Source organism: Trichosurus vulpecula, chromosome 2 (genome assembly GCF_011100635.1).
Source record: "Trichosurus vulpecula isolate mTriVul1 chromosome 2, mTriVul1.pri, whole genome shotgun sequence".
NCBI classification, from domain to species: Eukaryota; Metazoa; Chordata; class Mammalia; order Diprotodontia; family Phalangeridae; genus Trichosurus; species Trichosurus vulpecula.
Window position 1 is genome coordinate 426,106,146 of NC_050574.1, and position 22,802 is coordinate 426,128,947.

At 40.6% G+C, this 22,802-nt stretch overlaps 1 protein-coding gene across 1 annotated transcript; it reads left to right on the forward strand.

Moving 5' to 3' along the window:
- The first annotated feature begins 13,054 nt into the window (after window positions 1-13,054).
- Window positions 13,055-22,387, forward strand: CLDND1 (claudin domain containing 1). Its single transcript, XM_036746777.1, has 5 exons — window positions 13,055-13,254; window positions 15,388-15,700; window positions 17,863-17,973; window positions 20,737-20,874; window positions 21,030-22,387. The coding sequence occupies exons 2-5, from the start codon at window positions 15,409-15,411 to the stop codon at window positions 21,248-21,250; spliced, it is 762 nt and encodes a 253-aa protein (XP_036602672.1). The 5' UTR covers window positions 13,055-13,254; window positions 15,388-15,408; the 3' UTR covers window positions 21,251-22,387.
- Window positions 22,388-22,802: the final 415 nt, after the last annotated feature.

Genomic DNA, 22,802 nt, shown 5'->3' on the forward strand with positions numbered 1-22,802 from the left:
GACTTGCTTAAGTCACAAGAAGACCTAGGTCACATGGGTTTGAGTCACATGGTTGTGATGCCCTCTGATCCTGAAGAGGTGTATATATACTCTGAGGTTAGCATTTTGCTTTGGGGTCACTCATTGAAAGAGTGTTGGTGTGGAGACTCTGAGTAGCCATTATGGAGCCCCCCTAGCTTTGAAAACCCAGATGCTCGTGCTTCCCTCTCTAGTAGTTGTGTATGTATTGCTAAGGTTAGGCAGACAGAAGCCTGTCTGTTGATTTGTGCTTATTTGTTCTGTTTATATAATTTGTTTTTGTTTTCCTTGAAGTTCAGGGTGCTGACTTTTTCCCCTGAACTAAGTGAATGATATATGTATGTTTAATTTAAGTGAGATTGTAAACCCCTTAAAGTTGCTTTCCTTAGAAAGGCAGATTAAATAATCCGTGCTAGCAGCCCTCCTGTGTGCTGGTGTTATTTGCCTTACACAGCCACAATAGCTATAAGTAACATTGTTGTTAAAAGGTATCATCTGCATAGAGGTGATAATTGAACTTAGGCAAGCTGGTGAGGGTACCAAGTGAAATATGACAGATCCCAGGTATGTCAACATTTAGGGTATATGACATGGACAATGATCCAGCAAAGAAGAATCACTACTAGTAGTAGAAACGAGAAGAAGCCAGAGAGAGCAGCATCACAAAAAACCCAGAGAGGCAGGAGTGTTCAGGAGAACAGAGTTTAAGGTCAATAGCATCAAATAATGCAGAGAGATCAAGGGAGTAAATATGGAGAAGAGGACATTAGATTTGGCAATTAAGAGATCTTGATAACTTTGGAAAGAGTAGTTTTAGTTGAGTGATCAAGTTAGAAGCCATATTTCAGAGGGTTAATGAGGGAATGAAAATGAGAAAGAGGAAGCACTTAGTGGAGATTGGTTTTTCAAAGAATTTGGCTGAGAAAGTGAGAAAAGATTGGACAATACCTCTCAAAGATGGTAGAATCTAATGAATGGGTTGTTTGTTTGTTTGTTTTTTAAGGATAAGGAAGGCTTAGGTACATTTGGAGGCATCAGAGAAGGAACCAGTAAGTAGGAGGAGAGATTGAAGATGTTGAGAGACAGAGAGAGAAAGAAGGGCTGGCAGAGGGGAGGGGGAAAGAAGTATGACAGCAAGGACAGTGTGCTGAAGATGGAGGAGATAAAACTGAGAGTATATGTAGAGGCATTGGCCTTGCTCTGGAGAAGGGCTACTTCTTTACGAAAAACTGGAATAAAGAGGAGATAGGGTGGGATGATGTCAGGGGATTGTAAGATGAGGAGGGAAGAACAGGGAGCTCTTGGCAAATGGCCTTAATTTTTTTCATAAAGTATGAAGTAAAGGAGCTCAGCTGAGAACTTAGTGGAGAGAGGCTTTGGAAGGTCTAAAGAGAGAGAAGAAGGTTTGGAACAGCCATTTGTTGCAATAATCTGCTAGCAGCTGCTTAAGGGGTGTAAGACCCACCAACAACCAGCACACAGAAAGCTGACAACACAGGTTCTTTTGATCTACTTTACTAAGGAAAGTAATGTTAAGGGGTTAACAATCTTACTTTAATTTAGCATACAAATATCATTCACTTAGTTCAGGGGGAAAAGCTAGCATCCTGAACTTCAGAGCAAATTACAAACATCAACAGACAGACCTTGTCTGATTCAAATCTCAATGCATAGTTACCAGAATTTAACAAAGTCCAAACATCTGGGTTTACAAGCTAGAGGGCTCTTAACTACCACTGCCCAGAGTCTCTGCATCCACACACCTCCAAGACTGACAGTACCCACAAACAGCTCTGTTCTAGCTTTTTATACCCTCTTTAGCTGTCATCAAACATCATCTGAGTGACCCGAAATAAGGCTCCTACTACTGGCTCTGGTCTTAGCAACTCCCTTAGGACCCTGAGGGCTTCACAACCACATAGGCTGAGCACCTAGTAGATACGGGTTTGGGACTGGGGTTAAGCACCTAGTAAGACTCAATCAAAGACAATTAATAGTTTTAAGACAGTGAGAAAGTCCCACCTTAACCAATATTACACCATTGTAGAGCATGCAATAGAGAATAAATTAGGGAGGAGTAAGAGGACTGCCTTGATACTGTGGGGAACCAGTTGAAATTAGATAACCTATATTTATGGTAAATTCAGTTGGCACACTTGCATGACTTTTTCCAATCCTATTTAGTATGAGTATGAGTAGAGGAAAGCAAATGGGAGAAATTATCCAGGGTTTAGATTTGGAAAGGTATGAGTAGTGAGAAGACAATAGAACAAGAGAATTGAGAGTAGAGAATAGTGTAGAATTGAACTGATTTATTAAAGGGTTAAGATTGGGAAAGGAAGGGGGGCGGAGCCAAGATGGCAGCCGGAAAGCAGGGACTTGCATGATCTCCCTACCAAGTCCCTCCAAAAACCTATAAAAAATGGCTCTGAACAAATTTTAGAACTGCAGAACCCACAAAATAGCAGGGGGAGGCAGGGCTCCAGCCTAGGACAACCTGGATGGTTGCTGGGTGAGGTCTATCGCACATGGAGCTGGGAGCGGAGGGGAGCGGAGGTGAGCGGAGGGGAGCAGACCTCAGCATGGGTGGTGGCAAGACCAACCAGACCAGGAGCTGGGGAGAACAAGCCCTAGCACCCTGAATAAGTGAGCTGTGGCAGTTACCAGACTTCTCAACCCACAAGCACCAAAGACAACAGAGAAGGTTAGTGGGAAAAGCTGTGGGAACAGAATGGAAGGATTTCATGGTTCAGCCACTGCCCCAGGGGCGGTGGAGGTGGTGCAGCTACAGAACTACAGCTGCAGTTGCTTCTGGCCCCAGGACCACCTGGTGGGAGGAATTAAGTGGCAGATCAGAGAAGAAGTGCAGAGCCTGCTTAAGATTTTCGTCAGGTCCAGGTTGGCGGTTCTTGGGGAAGGAGGAGTGCTGCTGTGGCAGAGCTGGCTGTATAGAAATAGCTCTGAAAACAACAGTGCATCCCCTCAAGCTTGGAACAAAGTACTCTCTACTCTTCAAGCAGTCATACCCTGACGAAAAACTCAAGAGTCAAATAAGTTGGCTGGGAACGTGGCCAGGCAGCGAAAACACACTCATATTCAGTCTCAGACTTTGGAATCTTTCTTTGGCGACAAAGAAGACCAAAACATACAGCCAGAAGAAGTCAACAAAGTCAAAGAGCCTATATCAAAAGCCTCCAAGAGAAACATGAACTGGTCTCAGGCCATGGAAGAGCTCAAAAAGGGTTTGGAAAAGCAAGTTAGAGAAGTACAGGAAAAATTGGAAAGAGAAATAAGAATGATGCGACAAAACCACAAAAAACAAATCAATGACTTGCTGAAGAAGACCCAAAAAAATACTGAAGAAAAGAACAACTTAAAAAATAGATTAACTCAAATGGCAAAAGAGCTCCAAAAAGCAAATGAAGAGAAGAATGCCTTGAAAGGCAGAATTAGCCAAATGGAAAAGGAGGTCCAAAAGACCACTGAAGAAAATACTGCATTAAAGATTAGATTGGAGCAAGCTAGTGACTTGATGAGAAATCAAGATATTATAAAGCAGAACCAAAGGAATGAAAAAGTAGAAGACAATATAAAATATCTCATTGGAAAAACCACTGACCTGGAAAATAGATCCAGGAGAGATAATTTAAAAATTATTGGACTACCTGAAAGCCATGATCAAAAAAAAGCCTAGATATCATCTTTCAAGAAATTATCAAGCAGAACTGCCCTGATATTCTAGAGCCACAGGGTCAAATAGAAATGGAAAGAATCCATAGATCGCCTCCTGAAAAAGATCCCAAAAAGAAAACTCCTAGGAATATTGCCAAATTCCAGAGCTCCCAGATCAAGGAGAAAATACTGTAAGCAGCCAGAAAGAAACAATTTCAGTATTGTGGAAACACGATCATAATAATACAAGATCTAGCAGCTTCTACCTTAAGGGATCGAAGGGCTTGGAATACAATATTCTGGAGGTCAATGGAGCTAGGATTAAAACCAAGAATCACCTACCCAGCAAAACTGAGTATCATGCTCCAAGGCAAAATATGGATTTTCAACAAAATAGAGGACTTTCAAGCTTTCTCAGTGAAAAGACCAGAGCTGAATAGAAAATTTGACTTTCAAACACAAGAATGAAGAGAAGCACGAAAAGGTAAACAAGAAAGAGAAATCCCAAGGGACTTACTAAAGTTGAACTGTTTTGTTTACATTCCTACTTGGAAAGATGATGTGTATGATTCATGAGACCTCAGTATTAGGGTAGCTGAAGGGAATATGCATATATGTATGTATATATGTATATGTGCGTGTGTGTGTGTGTGCGTGTGTGTGTGTGTATATATATATATGGGTATGTGTATATATATTTGCGTGTGTATGCATGTATATATATGTGTATTATGTGTATGCATATATACGTATATGTGTGTGTGTATATGTGGGTATGTGTACATATATATGCGTGTGTATGCATGTATATATATGTGTGTGTATTATGTGTATGCATATTTATGTATATATATATGTGTGTGTATATGTATATATATGTGTGTGTATATATATATATGTAGACAGAGGGCACAGGGTGAGTTGAATATGAAGGGATGATATCTAAAAAAATAACATCAATTTAAGGGATGAGAGAGGAATATATTGAGAGATGGACAAAGGGAGAGATAGAGTGGGGTAAATTATCTCACATAAAAGTGGCAAGGAAAAGCAGTTGTTGGAAGGGAAGCGGGGGCAGGTGAGGGGGAATGAGTGAATCTTGCTCTCATCGGATTTGACTTGAGGAGGGAATAACATACACACTCAGTTGGGTATCTTACCCCACAGGAAAGAAGGTGGAAGGAGATAAAAAGGGGGGATGATAGAAGGGAGGACAGATAAGGGGAGGAGGTAATCAAAAACATCCTTTCGGAAAGGGACAGGGTCAAAGGAGAAAATTCAATAAAGGGGGATAGGTTAGGAAGGAGCAATATATAGTTAGTCTTTCACAGCATGAGTATTGTGGAAGGGTTTTACATAATGATATGTATGTGGCCTATGCTGAATTGCTTGTCTTCTTAGGGAGGGTGGGTGGGGAGGGAAGAAGGGAAAGAATTTGGAATTCAAAGTTTTAAAAACAGATGTTTAAAAACAAACAAAAAAAAAGTTTTTGCATGCAACTAGGAAATAAGATACACAGGCAATGGGGTGTAGAAATTTATCTTGCCCTACAAGAAAGGAAGGGAAAAGGGGATTTGAGGGGAGTGGGGTGACAGAAGGGAGGGCTGACTGGGGAACGGGGCAACCAGAATATATGCCATCTTGGAGTTGGTGGGAAGGTAGAAATGGGGAGAAAATTTGTAATTCAAACTCTTGAGAAAATCAATGCTGAAAACTAAATATATTAAATAAATGTTTAAAAAAATACTATTCTTAAAAAAAAGGCCTTTCCAATGCTGGCTAAACACTACCTTCTTTAAGAAATATATTTATTTTATTTTTAACTTATGGAATAAAACAAGCATTTCCATGACAGAGTATAATTAAAAAATGATGATTGCACATGAAACTGCAAATATATTATGTACAACTTGCTGTCTCTTTTAAATATATAATAAATTTATCATGTAAAAAAAAAGATTGGGAAAGGAAGAGTATAGACAGAAGGACTATGGTCTAAGAAAATACTAAGTAGAGGAAGGATTACATGGCCTTTGTAAGGATGAAGAACAGGTTTAGGTGGAGCAAGGCACAAAGAGAGATGGAGTGATAGGAGATTGTGATCAGATAAAGGAATTTCAATAGTTTTTGATCATGGAAGTAGAACACTTGGGGGTGATGACAAGATCAAGGTTGTGACAATCCCTGTGTATAGCTAAGACGTAGAGGAGCTGAACAGATTTGAGTTGAGAATTGAAGAGACTGAAGACTGGAGAGATAAGGGTATTTGAAAGAGGTTGTACATGTATTTTGAAGTCCTCTAATTTTAGGGGAGGAAAGTGATTTCACAAGAGATTAAAGGAGATATTGGGGCATGATACAAAAAGGTCTCGAAATGAGTATAAAGGAAGCAGAGGGAATTCACACTGAAAACTTTCAGTTGTTTCCAAAAAACATGTAGCAAGGACCACAGCTTGCTTACATTGTAGGTTGGGGTGGGGGGGGGGGGGAAGGGAGGGGGGGGGAAGGAAGGGGAGGGTGCTACAATATTTTCATAAAAGAATGTACTATACAAATAAAAGGCATTGATTTACCAAAAAAAAAAAAAACTGTTCATGCCAGACTAAGCACATAAAAAAAAATAAGTTGCTAGATTTATTGATCAGGGGAGTGCTGTTCATATGCTTTACTTAGATTTTAGCAAAGCATTTAAACATCTCTCATACTATGCTTGTGGACAAGAGGAAAGGATATAATCTTCCCTATTATTAGTCTTTAATGAGTTGATGACAACTGTTAAACTTCTCCACTGGAGTGCTCTAGAGATTGATGCTTGGCCATTTGCTAGTCAACATTTTTTTTTCCAATTTGTCAATATTTTTATTTAAAGTTTTAAGTTCCAAATTCTACTCCTCCCTTTCTCCCTCCCCTCCCCCCTCACTGAGATGGTAAGCAATCAGACATAGGTTATACATGATGTGCAATTATGTAAAATATTAGTAAACATCTGTAATGGATGACTCAGATAAAGGAATAGACAGGTTGTTTATCAAACTTGCGTAATGACACAAAGGTAGGAGGAATAAAAAAGTGTTGAATGACAGAGTCAGGAATCAAAAGGAACTTGACAGGCTAGAACATTGAGCCAGATTCAATAAAACGAAATTTAATAGGGATAAATATATAAGTATACACTTGGGTTCAAAAACTCAACTTCAAAAGTATAAGATGGAGAAGGTAAGATATGTTTAAAAAAGACCTGGAAGTTTTAGTGGACTACAAGTTCATTGTAAGTCAATAGAGTGATAGGCATCCCCCCCCATCTCCCCCCAAAAGCTAATTCAATGTTATGCTGTATTGAGAGGTACAAAATCCAGGAGTAGGGCCAGTTATAGACTGCTGTATTTTAGGGAGAACATTGATAAACTAAAGAGAATCGAGAGGATTGTGACTAGTGTAATAGGAGTGTTTGGCCATACCCAAATCACCAAATATGGAAGTACCTACCTAGGAGATGTCAAAGACCTGCTTCTGAGATGGGAGACCTGACATGTGCACGGATATTCTGAGTTATCCTCCCATGTGGGTAGGAGCAGCTTCTTTCCACTGGCTGTATAGCTAGAGATGTCTACATCTTTTAATCTACCTGAGTGAGGCACACTCACTCCCTTTTTTTCATGGTAGTGTCCAATGGGAGAAGGACTCATTTACTCATAGCAGTTTACTATGTAGTAAACCGGGAGAAATGGCCACCTTCCTATTCTCCTTAAGCCCTGAGGCTGTAAGAAATGGGCTTAGAGTTTTTGGTGTTGTTTTGTTTGTCCTCTCCAATTCTAGGTACAGGGGACAGAGTCTCAACCCAGGAGCTTGAGCTATGGAAACCCTGGAGCCCAGGATTCCAGAATGGAGGTTGTAATCAATCCAGGTGAAGAGGGTGGAGCTGGCTTTAGATGTGAACCTTGGTGGGACTGATGCTATGTAGGAGCAGTTAAGCTTGTGAACCTAATTCCCTTCCTCTCCCTTTCCCAGAATCCCCAGGAGCAGTTTAGGGGGAGCATTATGCCCCCCAGCTGTTAGGGGAAAATGTTCGTATGTCTGTTCGGTGCTTAGCACAGGGCTTGGCATGTAGTAGACACTTAGTAAATGTCATATGACTGAATGATTGGCTGTTCTTGCTATACCTTTGAAGTAATTTTTTTTTTTGTAAAAGCTAATGGGAGTCAGCAGGCAAAGGACACCAGTATTAACCCCTTCCTGGGGTCCATGTTAATTCTCCTTATTTTGTAAAATTGCCAAGGACCCTGGAAACTATCTGCATGGGCAAGGTCATCAGCCCCAGGAAAAGAACTTGTTTGATTTATGTAGGTCCTAAACAATGAACTTAGCTTGCTGAGAAGTCGCAAGTCACAACTGGCTTTTACACCAAGACAAGTTTAAATTTAAGAACAGAAAGATGTTTAATGGAATCTCTTGTATATGTGAGTCCTAGTAAATCTTTATTGCTTATTGCAACTCCATGAAAGTAAAAGCAACTGTATCTGGCTCTAAGCTGTGATTAGTGAGACTTGCTGTTTAAGGTTAAAGGTGCTTGGGACCATCACTAATTGGTTTTGAGTTTGAATTTGGGTTCAGTTGCCTGCATCAAATCAGCATCTGAGAGAAATGCCACAAGAGAAGCTACTCAGAGGGAATGTGATCCTGTACTGTTAACAGATGGAGGTCTGCATTTGGAAAAAAGCCAAGGGGACAATCTTAGCCTCAATCTAGGATGGAATCCTCCTGAATCAGTTTCCCCATTGTGTTCCTTTGGAAAGCAATGTTTCCCACCTGACTATTCCTGAGTCTGGCTATGAGGAGAAAAAGATACTGCATGATTGGAGAACTGTGACTCTATCTGAATTTAAACAAAGCTAAGGATGTTTTATCCTGTCAGATTTGGTATGTCACATGTCCCTGCTCTTTTTCCTTCTATAGGAGGTTTCTATAATCAAAGCAAGTAGTCAATATAAGATATGAGCTCTTTTGTGTTATCTTACTAGGAAATCTAATAATATTTTTATCTAGAACTAGAACATGTGCAGAAATAAAGACACAAAGAAGCCCTCCCTCACTTAAATCCAATTCACTTGCAAATCATAACATCCTTCCTGGTGTCTTGGTCCTCTTTAAGAGTGAAGGACAAGCAACAAAAAAAAATGTCCTGAGTCCTGGTGAACTCTGAATAAAAGTCTGCTCCATTTCCATAAATTCTTTTGGCATCCTAAATCTTCCTGGAAATACTTCAAGCCTGGCAAACTAGAGATTACAGATCGTTTTGTAAATAGCTATCATCTGTCAACCTCAGCAGAGTTTGCTCTAAGAAAGAGACAAATTAATCAGGTTGTGTCCACATTTTTAATTTCTCTCAAGCTGGCAACACGCATTGCATGAGAATCCAGACTCCATGAGTCCAGAACTGGCTCAGTTTGGAGGTTGGGGTGCCCAATTGTGAGGTGGGGTGCCTACAACTGTGTGGATCACAGGACTCCCTAGGCAGGGTCAGACCCTTAGGAAGACCCATGTGATAGCCCCTTAACACAGCTGTGTGAATCACGGGACTCCCTAGGCAAGGTCAGGAAGTAAGTCTGAAACATGCTTCCACAGCTCATTGCTTTCCTGGTTGCATGCCTTTAGGAAGATCCATGTGATAGCCCACTCTCACCCAAAGAACTCAGAAATAGAGTGGGCAGAGGAAGGCATTTATTATACTCCTTGGGAGAAAGCAGGTGCAGTGCTCAGTAGGAACACCCACACTAATACAGAAGAGTGAGGCTAACCAGTCTGAGTGAGGTTTAGTTTACATTCTTCATTTCCCTACATTCCTTTCTTATGAAGATTATGTAGGTGGTAGTGAGGATACTTAAGAGGGCATGACCCCTCAGGCTTGAACCGGTTGTACCAGCCTAGCCTTTCTAGTCTTCCTGATGCCAAGATGGACATTGTTTTAGTAAGCAAGCTTCCCCACAGCTATTGATTAGCTCCCAATAACTTCTGTGGGAGCAAAACAAAATACCATAATATCCTTACTTACACAGTTTATATACCTTTTCAACAGGGTCTGATAGAGGAAATATTTGTTCTATCAGACCACCCCCTTAATCATACCAGAGCATTCCCAGCCTTGGGCTATCTAGGCAGAAGAATCTGTCTCCACCCAAGCCTGAGCAGAACACAATGGATTACATCAATTATTTTGATTTAATTATTTGATTTAATTATTTTGATTAATTTGATTAAATCAAGGCTTGGGTTGGGGTTTGACCTGGATAAGGAGACTCAAAACAATCTCATTATCAGTAATGTCCTTCTAAAGCAGAGACTGAATTTGGAAGGGAGAAGGGACTGGGGGGAAACTCTGAGTCTCTAAGATACTGATTACTAAAAGAAATCATTTTTCATACATCATACACATTCGTGTTCCATGTAAATTCATATTTTTACCAATTAAGTTTGCTTAAAAAGTGCCTTCTCAATTAAATTAACATTTTTAAAATTTGGCATGAGACTAATGCTATCTCAACTTTTTATCAAATATCACAATGAGTATTTGACTCATGTTTTAAATAATCTTTTAAATGTGTGTGAACTATTGTTTAGTAAAATGTCAGTTGAGAATGGTAAAATAATATTTTTCTTTTTCACTAACCCACAGAAAAAAGATACTGCTAACAAGAAATAAGTATGAATAAGAACTAAGAAACACCAGAGACAGCGGCAAGTTTGACATAACTTGGTAAGGTTTGTGGGGTGTTTCCCTCTTATATACCTGGACTCAGAGGGTGAGAAGAAAGAATGAGGTGTTAAGTCTCATAAGCAAGTAGGATAAGTTCATTTAGAAGCTAGAACAATACAGAGGGCTTTCTGATGCAGCTCGAGGTGGTTGGTGTTGTGTCATAATACAATGTTGTTCTGGGTTAGAACTAGTAACTAGGGGTCAGAAAGAGGCCCAGTATGTCATATTTGTTCCCTGATATTCATATTGCTGGATGGTAGGCCTATAGCCACATCAGAGAAATGAAAGTATAGGCAACTCACATGGCTAAGTGATGCTCATTGAAGAATATAGCAGAGTTGATCAGATATTGAAATGAAAGGGAAGAGTACAAGGACATGACTGCCTCCAAAGTTCCTTCTAGGTCCATAATGAATTTTCCCATTTCTTCGTCAAGGGTGAGTTTCTATGCCTGCAGAAAGCAGCTAGCATAGGTATAATTGTCAATTACTGTTATTATGTATTCCATTCCGGGGTGCTTTCTCTGAATCTTCCCCATCTCCTCTTTGAAATTCTAGTGTTTTAAATGTTGGAAAGGTAAGATGTTATAGGTTGCTTATATCACAAGGAAATCAAGTAACACAGAAATCTAGTTCTGTATTTAATCTTACCTTAAAAACAGACTCTCAAATATTATTGGCATCTATCACTAATTATGATCTGAATTAATGACTGACAACAATCACTCATTAGCTATAATTCACTTCACTCTTCATCCTCATACAATTGTCAAGGCATTTAGTTAAATTGTATAGATGGAAGAACCATTCTTACTTGTTGGTTCCTCCCAGAAATATTTAACTCATGGGTCATGAAAACTCTTATAAGAGGTAACTAATATCAGGAATTCTCAATTTTATTTTCTCAACGGTTGAGGAGTTTAACAAAAGAAGGACAGTAGCATTGATCTAAAGCCTACTATGTGCCAACTATGTTAAGCAATTTACAAATATTATCTTATTTGATCCCCACAACAACCATGGGAGGTAAATGCTCTTATTACTTCCATTTTTACTGTTGAGGAAACTGAAGCAAACAGAGATTAAGTGACTTACCCAGGGTCACACATGTCTGGAGCCAAATTTGAACTCAGTTCTTCTTGACTTCAAGCCCAACACTCTGTCCACTGTGCAACCTAGCTGCCTTTGAGGAAGCAAGGAATACATCTCACTAAACCAAAGAGTTAATTTTTAGGTTGTAGCAACTTGAATATTGTTTGATTCTTGTAGTACATCTAAATTTTGGGAGTCCTTTTGAAACCAAAACTTAATACCCATCCTAACACTCACTAAAAGCAGTGAACTCCTGAACAAATTCAGAGTGATTTCCAATTTTAAAATCATAGATTCAAGACTAGCAGGAACCTCAGAGGTCATCTAATGTGTCCTCCAGACTCAGCTCACACCAAACTGAAGCTTTACCCCCATATCTTTAACTGCTAGTGCCCTCTTTGAGCCCCCATCATCGTGTAACTATTTTGCATAGAAGCATATTGTTTACTGCAATTGAATGTAAGTTCCTTAAGGGCAGGGTCTGTTTTACTTCTCTCTTTGTATCCAGTCTGGCACATAGTTGGCACTAAATATATGCTTATTGATTGATTCACAGATGAAGAAGCAGATGGCCAGGAGTTTTAAGTAAATTGCTTAAGGTCAAATGGATTGTAAGTGCAATCCACTTCACCTCCTAAGTTTTCTCATTTGTAAAATGAGCCAAGTTGAGTGGTAAGAGTAGCAAGAGCTCCTGACTATGATGAAATCAACTGGTCTGGAACACCCGCCCCCCCTTCCCCCTCCCCGGGCTCTCTCCAGCTTCCACGGATCCTTTGTTCCCTCATTCCCCGCACCTCCATCTCCCTTCCTTCAAGTTGAGCCCCAAGGGGAAACGATGGAACCAGAATATGTTCGTTAATGAATAGAGGAGTGAGTGTGGGAAGCTAGGGGAGCTCCCCTTTTCAGACCAGCTCCCGGTGATCTGTCACCAGTTACTGGACTTTGCAGCCAGGGGCATTCCCCCGCCTTCACCCGCCCTGGATTGCAGCCTCCTCCTTCTGTCCTAAAACAATTACTTTTGACAGTTATCTTACGTCTGGGTATTACATCTGAGTGCAGTTTTAAGTGCTTAAATTTTAAGTTTTAATAGCTTAAAACTACACCGACTCTTGGGACTTCCAGCATAAAACTAGAAGCCAGAAAACCCATTCAAATAAAGCATTTTCGAATACGTAATAACTTATGGGAATGTTTATTGACTTATTTTACTTTTGTGTCCTTATTTCTTTTTTTCGTCCAACTTCGAAAGTGCCTAGAATATGGTATTTCTGGGGCTGGATGAGTCTTCCCTCCCGTGGCACCCTCGTCGGCCTCTCCAAGCCCCTTCCATGCTGGCGGCCGGGCCTCGCTTTAGCTCCCTAGGTCGGTCCTTTGGAGAGTAACTCACGAGTGGGGGTCACCGCACCACCCAGGCAGCATGAAGTCACTGGACCAAGGAGTGGCGAACTACAACTCCCACAAGGCCCCACGCCTACGTCCGGTCTCCCCAGCCCACCTACTATTCCTCTCTCTGCAGCCTACAACTTCCACAACCCCTCGCGGTCTGCACGAGACGGAGACTACCGAGTCCAGGCTAGGGGGCCTCGTGGGCGGAGGGATGGAGGGAAGGAGGGAGAAGAGGGCGCGGCTAGGAAGTGCGTCAGAGGAGGAGCGCGGGAGGCGGGGCCGCCGCGGGATAAGCGGCAGGAAGTGCGGGATGGTGGCGGCGCAGGAGGATGGGCGGTGAGTCTGCCTCTGCTCGAGGTGTGACGGGATGGGTCGGGGAAGAGAGGAGCGAGGGACCCCGGCCCGCGGGTGCAGGCCGAGGGCGCAGCGGGGGGGAGGGAGCGGTGTCTTCTCGCCGCCGCTCCCCGTCCTCATGCTCCCGGCGGCGTCGGGCGGGTCTTGGGGTCACCGGGTCTGGTGCCGGGGTTGGGGGTGGGGGAGAGGGCGGAATCGGAGAACGCCCAGAGGTGCTCCGAGGGGAGGGGGAGGGAGGCCCTGGAGCGCGGAGACCGCCTCCCTCCCGGCTCCTCCCACCCCGCCCACTCCGGCACAGCTGGATTTGAGGGGCGGACCCGGGCACTTGCGGGACCCACCCCGACCTCTCCCTCTACTCCATGCACTCGCTGAGATGAGAGCCCACTGGGCGCGGGGCACGCTCCTAGGCACTGTGGCCTTTTAAAATTATTTAAGAATTCCAAGATGAGAGAGACCGGACGAAAAAAACGTGGAATCGAGGTGAATCTTAATTGTTATGATTGCCCGGGTTCTCTCCCCACTCCGACCTTATGCCATGAGTCACTAACCCATCTTCGCATCTCTGCTATCCCAGTTTTATGAGGCTGTTATTGTGATCCTCTGTAAGTTGTTTTGTGCTCGTTGCACCATGTGTGCTTGTTTGACTCAGCTTTGTCCACCTCAGTCATTTTGCTGCACTGCTACTGAACCCTGATGCCTCTGGCTGAAGGTCAGTAGGCAATTAAATATTTATGTAATTATGGAAAATTTGCTTCCTTCCGTGAGCATTTGGAGGGGCAGGGGGGACAGAGGGAGATGTAACATGAGAGTTTGCAAAACTGTAGGGGCTTGGGGAGGCAGGGATGAAGGTGAAATTGGGGAGAGGTTTGTCTCCAAATGAATTAAAGGTGAGATTGGCATCTAAAATAATTGTATGTTTATTGTCCTGTTTGCCATCCTGAATTTAGAGCCACCTTCTTTTGGGGGTTTACCAAGCATTCTTTTTTATCCTAAGCCTTTTAAAGAAAACTTACCTAGTTCGTTGGAATCAGGGTCTAAGTTCGGTTGCTTCCTTTCCCAGAGGAGGTCGGAAATTCAGTAGTCAAGCAGAAAAATAAAGCTCCACTAAACTTAGATGTAAATTAAATGCAGAATTTTTAGAATTCACTAGCTCTACTGTTAACTCTGTGGTTTTATCCGTATTTACATAGTCGTTTGCCAAATAATAGAGTGTCTCCAGTGGAAACATGGACCTAGGAGCCATCAGGACCTAGGTTTTGTTCATGATACTACTAGTAATAATCACTATGGCTTTTGGCAAAGTCGTTTACTTCGCTGTTTATGATCATATGCGATGTATGTAAATTTCAGTGCTGTCCACTTTAGTGATGCAACTAAAGGGCTGGGATTCTGTATCCATAGTACCCTATGAATATTGGAATTTAGTAAGTACTTTATTATCCTAATAATTTCTCTCTAAAATGTCTCAATCAGAGTTTATATGACCCTGTGGACCATACTGTCCATGGGGTTTTCTTGGCAAAGATAATGGAGTAGTTTGCTATTTCTTTCTACAAAGGTTAAATGACTTGACCAGGGTAATACAGCTAAATTGTCTGAGGTCAAATTTGAGTCTTCCTGACTCCAGGCCCAGCATCCTATCCACTGTGCCACCTAGCTGCCATGACTAATAATTAGAAAAATATTTACCAAGTTTCATATGTGTAATCATAATGTATTATGCTAGGAGAATTTAATGGATGAAATTCAGACAGTGTATTTAGTCAAGGTCATTTATTGGGCTATAGTAGGCCTTTTTAACATTCTTCATGTCATGGACCCCTTTGACTGGCTGATAAAGCCTGTGAACCCTTTCTCAGAATAATGTTTTTAAATAGTTGAATAAGTGTCAATTTAATTCAGAAACTAGTGAAAATAAGGATGCAATTTATTTTTTTTCCTATCCAAGTTCATAGACTCCTTGAAATTTATCTTCAGATCCTAAACTAAGAAACTGAGCTAGAAAATAAGGAAAGGAATTGTTTGGTAATGAATATTTTTAATATTATGGAAAAAGCTGACTTGGTTTCCTGAAAGATAACTTTTCTGTTTCCTTTTCTTTTTTCCCTTTAAAAGCAAAAAAACCTGAATGCCAGAATGGATAACCGTTTCGCCACAGCATTGGTAATTGCTTGTGTGCTCAGCCTCATTTCTACCATCTATATGGCAGCATCCATTGGCACAGATTTCTGGTACGAGTATCGAAGTCCAGCACCAGAAAATTTCAGTGATCTAAACAAAATCAAGGAAGATTTTTTTGAGACTGATCCTGATGAAAAGACTTATAATGACTTACTTTTCCGGTATAATGGCACAGTGGGATTGTGGAGAAGGTGTATCACTGTGCCCAACAAAAGCACACCTTGGTATAGCTCTCCAGAAAAGACAGGTATATTTATATGTATGTGTGTGTGTATATATACGTGTGTGTGTATGTATATGTATGTATGTATGTATATACTTTTAAAAAAAATTTCTTCAGCTCTGCCAAGTAATTAATTTTGGATTTGTAGTTTCTAGATGATATATGAAGATATTTTAATTCTTTACTTTGGACAGTTTGTGCCTTATTTCTTTGGATCTCCCACAGGGCTTAGCCAAGCATCCTGACTATGTAGAATTCAACACAAAATTTATTAAAGTGCTATTCACAATCATGCCACTGTCCTACGCTCTGGGGGAGTTATCATGGTTAAATAAGACACAATCCTTGCTCTTTTAGTGCTTGCAGTTCAGTAGGGGGGATATGAAAAATGCAAGTAACTTTATTACAAAATATTATAGGGCCAGAATCCTATGGCAGAGCTGAGAGGTGAATAAACTGACTAGGGAGAACCCAGAAAGTGTCTTGCCTTTAAACAATGAGCAAGATTTCAGGAGATAAAGGAGTTTTAGGAGTGTGGTGTGGTAAATTGCATTCTAGATCTTGTGTATAGCATGAAGCAAGGCAGAGGCAAGAAAGCATTGAAAGTATATGAGAAATGTTAATTTAGTGTGGCAGGAGCCTAGAGTAGGAGAGTGGTAAGAAATTAGGCTGGAAAGATAGGGTAATGGCATGTCATACAAGGCTACACTTTTGTCTTTGGATTTGAGTAGAGAAGTGACTTAAATTAATCTGTCAACAGTGTAAAGGATGGATGGGGTGGAAACAGGAGGAAGTGAAGGTAGGAAGACCAGTTAGGCCATTGCTTTAATCCAAACAGGTGGTAATGAGAGCCTTTATTAGGGTGGTTGCAGTGGGAGTACAGAGTGCCAACAATATGATAGTTGGTAAAATCCTTAGGACTTAGTAACTGTAGGGAAATGAGAGATGAGGGAGAAATGAAGGGTCAAAGATAAATTGAAAGTTTCGAACATAGGAGGCTTAGTTTTTCAAAAAGGATGTTAAACCTGTTTTTGTACAAGTTGAGTTTGAGGTGCTGGCCTGACCTCTCGGGGTAGATGCATGTCTCTAACTCTGGAGAGAGTTCATGGACATAGCTATAGATTTGACTGTCATCTTTATACAGGTGATATACAAAACTCGTAATAAATGATAGTGCCAAAGGAGAGAGAATAGACAAAAAGAAAATAGCTCAGTGGGGCCTCAAGTATTCAAATCATTGAGAAATTAACATTAAAGTCCTGTGTGCGTTTTGTCTCGTACTTCTTAAACTGCCTTCCATGAGCCTCACAGAAATTGTGAATAAATGGTTTTAAAGTCTGTCACAGAGTACATACGTGGAAATATAAAGACTAAGCCAGCATGAGGGAAATAGACTAACATCCAAAATCAAGCTTACAAACATTTATCTCTGCTCCCTTTGAGGCAGTTGCCGTGTGAGGAGTGTCATTATTTTGGAAGACATGATTTGCCAGCTCTATCAAATTCATATGATAATCAGTAGTTATTGTGGACCTTATTGTAGAACGCTTCGGTTAAAAAACTGAAACAAAAGTAATGTGAAAGCAAAAAGTAATATTTAATGTCTAAAGATTTATCTTTCAAATTGATTTCAGCAAGAGCTCATACTTAACATTTTAAAACTTCAATTTCTATCATTTAAAACTGAATATTTTAAATAACTTGGGTATTTTTCTTATCCATGGCTATACTTTTGGCATTTCTGAGTAGAAGCACTGTATTCCTGGTGGTGGTTGTTATTGCAGAACATCAGGCTTGAGTAAGAATCAGTGAGGTGCTAAGTGTTATAATACAGGAAGCCAAAGGAGGGAGTTTGGTAAAAAATAGAGAATGGAAAAGAATGTTGAACAGAAACTCTCCAATATCTTAAAAGGATTTTTATGCTGATCGTAATAATATCCACAATTGTATTATATCTGTCCTTACTTCTCTTACCTTTTTTATTAAAAAAAAAAAACTTTCCTAAGAGTGTATTTTTAAACCTGCTGGTGATAATCAGAAATAACATTCATAGGTCTACACCGATGGCTACACTAAATTTTGTAGTTGCTCCATATTTCCATAATTTTGAAATTGGTGACCAAAAGGGTTGATTGTTGAATGTTTGTGATGAAAAGAACAAGTAATCATTGTTGTTCTTGTTCCAGAGTCATCTGACTTCATCACAGAATGTTTCAGTTTTACACTGTCAGAGCAATTCATGGAGAAGTATGTAGAGCCTGGAAACCACAACACTGGGATTGATCTACTTCGGACCTGTGAGTAATTTGATAACAGCCGGAGGTTTGGGGGGAAAAGGAGAAGAAAATTTTCTACATTCTGTGTTACAATTCATTTAGTAAATGAGAGAGAAGTTTTCCTCCATGGAGGGAAAAGTGTCACTTCTGCTGCTTAGCAACTTGGACAAGGTACTTAGCCTCCCTGAAAATAAATTTCCTCATCTTCAAAATGGGATACAGTAATAATATCCATTCCACCTCCTTCGACAGATTTTTGAGGATCCAATATAAATTTATGTAAAAGTAGAGCCGTAAGTGGTACGATGAAAAGAGCACTTCAGTTCAATTCAACGAGCATTTTTCAGGTAACTCCTATGTGTCAGGCACTGGGAAAGTGCACAAAGAGAGAAAAAGGAAAATCTCTGCCCCGTTATGTTCTGTTGGGTTTGGGGAACAGAGATACTGCTTTTATCCAGATAAATACATATATAAAATAATGCAAAGTAAACCATAATTTCTGGAAGAATAAGGAAAAGGGCTTTTGTAGGAAATAGCACTTGAGCCGAACCTTGGAGAGAGGTACCAAGAGGTGGAGGAGAAACGTTCTAAGCATGTGGGTCGCTTGTGCAAAAGCAGAGAGCAGAGATGGAATCTCGTGTGCAGGCAAGGAGGCCAGCTTGGCCAAAATATAGGGTACGTGAAGGGAGTAAAGTGTAATAAGCCTAAAAAGACAAGGTGGAACCAGATGTGAAGGGCTTTAAATTCCAAGTGGATAGTTTGTATTTTATCCTAGAGGCAATAGGGGACTACTGAAAATAATTGGACAGAGAACCAGGCACCTTTGTGGATGACAGATTGGAGAGGTGAAGAGTTGGGTGCTGGGAGACTAGTTAGAAGATTCTTAGAATGGTTGATTTTGAGAGGTAATGAGGGCCTAAACTAAGACAGTGGCACAATAAGTAGGGAAAAGGGGATGAATTTTAGAAATTTTGGGATGATAGAATTGATAGCATCAGCTATGGATATGGAATGAGGGATGAGTAACAGCAGAGAGATGAGAATGACTCCTAGGTTGCAAAATTGAATAACCAGAAGGATGGTGAGGACACCTTTAAAAAAATAGGCTTAAGAAGAGGGCTAAGTTTAGGGGGAAAGATCATATGGTCATGTTGAGTTTGAGATGTTTATGAGACACATAGGTGGAGATGCCTAATAGGCAGTTGGAAATGTAATATTGAAGCTTAAGAGAGACATGAGGGATAGATGTGTTGCTTTGCATGTCTTCTGCATAGACATAATATGGAACCCATGGGAGTGGATGAAATCACCAAGAGAAAACATGTAGAGTAAGAAGAGAGGAGAGCCTTACACAAAGCCCTGGGTACACTCATGCTTGGGGTCGGTAAGGTGGGGCATGAGAGGCTGAGAAGGATTGGTCAGGCAGATAGGAGCCACAAAAACTCAGGGAGTATCCAGAAGCTGCAGTAGCAAACATGGTAAAAAGGTGAAGAAAGACGAGGCTTTAGCTTTAGCAATAAAGAAGTTATTTTTTATCTTGAAATGAGCAGTTTCATTTAAGTGGTAGGTTGGAAGGTAATTTGGGGGGAAAGTGGCCATAGCCAATTGTTGGCAGCTTTCGTTGAAATCCAGGCTCTGAAAAGGAGAGAGTAAGAGTGGTGGCCCAAGAGAATAGTGATATCACAGGAGGTTGTTCTAAGGACTGAGAAAAACTTAAGCTGCTTGTGGGCAGCTCAAAAGAAGCTAGTCAATAAGAATTTGAAAGTTAAGGAAATAGAGCAGATCCTTGTACAAGTAAATTCCCCTTAGGAAACAGGAGTAGATTAGTTACAACTAGTGGGGTTCATATTGGCAAGAAGAAGAACCATCTCTTTACTCAAAGATGCAGAGGAAGAGAAAATCATTGAATGGTGTTAAAGTGATTTGAAGGGTAGAATTGGGGTGACAAGGAAAAAGGGAGGTCTCCATGGATGGTACAGTTTTTTCAGTGAAATGTGATATGAACCCCTCTGCTGAGAAGAAAGGAGTTAAAGGGATAGTGTAGGTGGCTTGAGGGAAAAGGTTTGGAACAGACTGGGAATGTGGTAGATTGTAAATCAGAGAAGAATTAAAAGGATTACTGTATGGTAGTAAGGGCCTAGTTGAGATTACATAATAAAGTGGAAGTGATCTGCACTGGATTTGGAGTCAGGAGATCTGGGTTTAAATTTTGCCTGTGTCAGATAATACATGTGTGACCCAGGACAGCTCATATAACCTCCCAGTTCTCTCATCTGTAGAATTAGGGGAATTGGACTTGTCTTTTCCGACTTAAACTCTGTTATCCTTTGCTTTTTGTTTCTACATTTGCAGTTCTTCATGTAAGTGTTGTGACTTTCTTGGAGATCCATTATGAACTTTTGTATTTGTCTTAGTAGGTTATCTATGCTGATCAAAGTTTGGATTCTTTTGGTGATGATTCACTAGAAAAGACCTAACATTTGAACTCTTTTCTTATCGATATTCTTAACAATAAAATTGTTCCCTAGAGACTAGTAATATGGAAGAAATTTCTACTTGAGAAAATGCTATAACAAGATAATAACCTACCCCCCGTCTCTCTCTCTCTCTCTCTCTCTCTCTCTCTCTCTCTCTCTCTCTCTCTCTCTCTCTCCCTCTCTCTCCCCCTCTCCCCCTCTCCCTCTCCCTCTCCCCCTCCCTCCCAATTTCTCAATCTCTCTTCTCCCCCCTCCTATCTCCCCTTTACCCTCTCCCCTCTCTCATTCCCCTTTTTCCCTCTATCAGATCTTTGGCGCTGCCAGTTCCTTTTACCTTTTGTTAGTCTAGGTTTGATGTGCTTTGGGGCTTTGATTGGACTTTGTGCTTGTGCCTGCCGGAGTCTGTATCCAACTATTGCCACAGGAGTCCTTCATTTCCTTGCAGGTGGGTGTTGAGTTTTACTGTACTTGAACTTTGAACCTAAATATAAGGGCCTTGTAGTTGTGGTTCATGATTTGCCACATTCCAGTGTCATGTTGAAATATCAGGGATTCTAACTATGTGCTGTTTTTTCTTTTCTGTCTTCCACTCTCAATCAGGTTTGTGTACACTGGGCTCAGTAAGTTGCTATGTTGCTGGTATTGAACTGCTGCATCAGAAGTTGCAGCTGCCTGAGAATGTGAAGGGTGAATTTGGTTGGTCCTTCTGCCTGGCTTGTGTCTCAGCCCCCTTGCAATTCATGGCTGCTGCGCTCTTCATCTGGGCAGCCCGTACTAACCGAAAAGAGTACACACTAATGAAGGCCTATCGGGTGGCATAGATGGGTCGCAGCTCCAATTATAGCTTGCTACACTACAGTATTTTTTAATGTCCGTCTTATTCTCTTATCTTTCTCCTCCCTCCCCTGCTTTTTTCCTCTGCTGTGGACACAGTTCCATTCTGGATGTTTATTTGTATCATTTTCTTACCCTTAATTTTAAATTTGTGTGGCGGTCTTTGAGAAATCACACCCTTCGTATGTCCAAATAGAGCTAGACCCAAAATCCAGAAAAGAGAGATTAGTGGATAAAGAGCGTATTTTTAGGTAAAGAGTATCTGTCACCTGAGTGAGGCTGATGTAAAGCACATTTAACAAGTAGCAACTTCTGAGAGACTGAGATAAAGGTACAGTATTTATATTGAATTTGTGGTACTCCATTTTAAAAGTCTCTTATGATTATCATAACTTTAGTTTTGCTGTTGTGTAGAACTATCACCCATGAATATTAGTGCTGTTTTCAGATGTTTATTTAAATTTTATATGATGGAGAAAAGATGAGACAAATTTTTCTAACCTTTGAAGTGTAGCTTCATCTAAGGTGAAATACAACAGCTCTTTTAAACTGCATTGTGCATAAAATCTTTGAGTAAGGATGTGAAGATAGATATTTTAGCTGAAGCTTTGTTTATGGATTGGTACTATCAGTACTGAAAGTTAGCTCAAACAGCGGAGTATTAATTTTTTACTTCCTTTAAAATTTTGGTGTCCTGGATCACTTCCCTGGTACACAGTCCTACTGAAAGATGCTTTCTAATAGTGTGTTGATATTGGTGAATTGAATGCCCCAACTGCCATCTAAGTCAGTTAAATACTCTCTCAGAACACTTATCCAGAAGAAAGTTATTTCTCAAGATCTGAGGCTTTGGCTGCCTATTAACAACTGTGGTCTTTATTTCCTGTGATGGAATGAGGTGCCTTTCCTCACCCAGACCTCTTCATGGACATCTCAGCATTGTTTAATTTCTTCTAATTCAGTTATTTTTATAAATATGTGTATAAACTTTTAAACTTTTAAAATCCTATTTATTTATTCCATTTCTGTAGAACATGGCAGGTTTTTTAAAGAAAATGTAACATAGTAATTTCTTACCATGTCCCAAATCTGTTGTTTAAAAAATAAAATTGGATCAGAAAAGAGATTGTCAGACTTATTTTTTCAGTGCCCCTACCTTAGAATGATGAAGAGAAATGAAGAAATTAAAGTGAATGTGCAACACTGGTGAGAAGGGAAAGGGTGAAAGGAGAGAGGACAAACCCGAGGAAAAATAGGATGAAGGGAAATACGCAGGTAGTAATCATAACTGTGAATGTGAATGGGATGAGCTGTCCCATAAAATGGAAGTGGATAGCAGAATGGATCAAAAACCAGAATCTTACAATGAGTTGTTTACGAGAAACACACTTGAAGCAGAGACACACACAGAGTAAAAGGAAGGGGCTGGGGGAGAATATCATTCTTCAGCTGAAGTAAAAAAAAGCAGGGATAGTTGTCGTGATCTCAGACAAAGTAAAAGCAAAAGTAGACCTAATTGGAAGAGATAGGGAAGGAAAC

Coding starts and splice junctions, on each gene's coding strand:
- CLDND1 (XM_036746777.1), top strand. CDS start 15,409: ATGGATAACCGTTTCGCCACAGCATTGGTAATTGCTTGTGTGCTCAGC. Junction 17,974..20,736: donor GATTGATCTACTTCGGACCT/GTGAGTAATTTG, acceptor TCCCTCTATCAG/ATCTTTGGCGCTGCCAGTTC. Junction 20,875..21,029: donor AGTCCTTCATTTCCTTGCAG/GTGGGTGTTGAG, acceptor ACTCTCAATCAG/GTTTGTGTACACTGGGCTCA.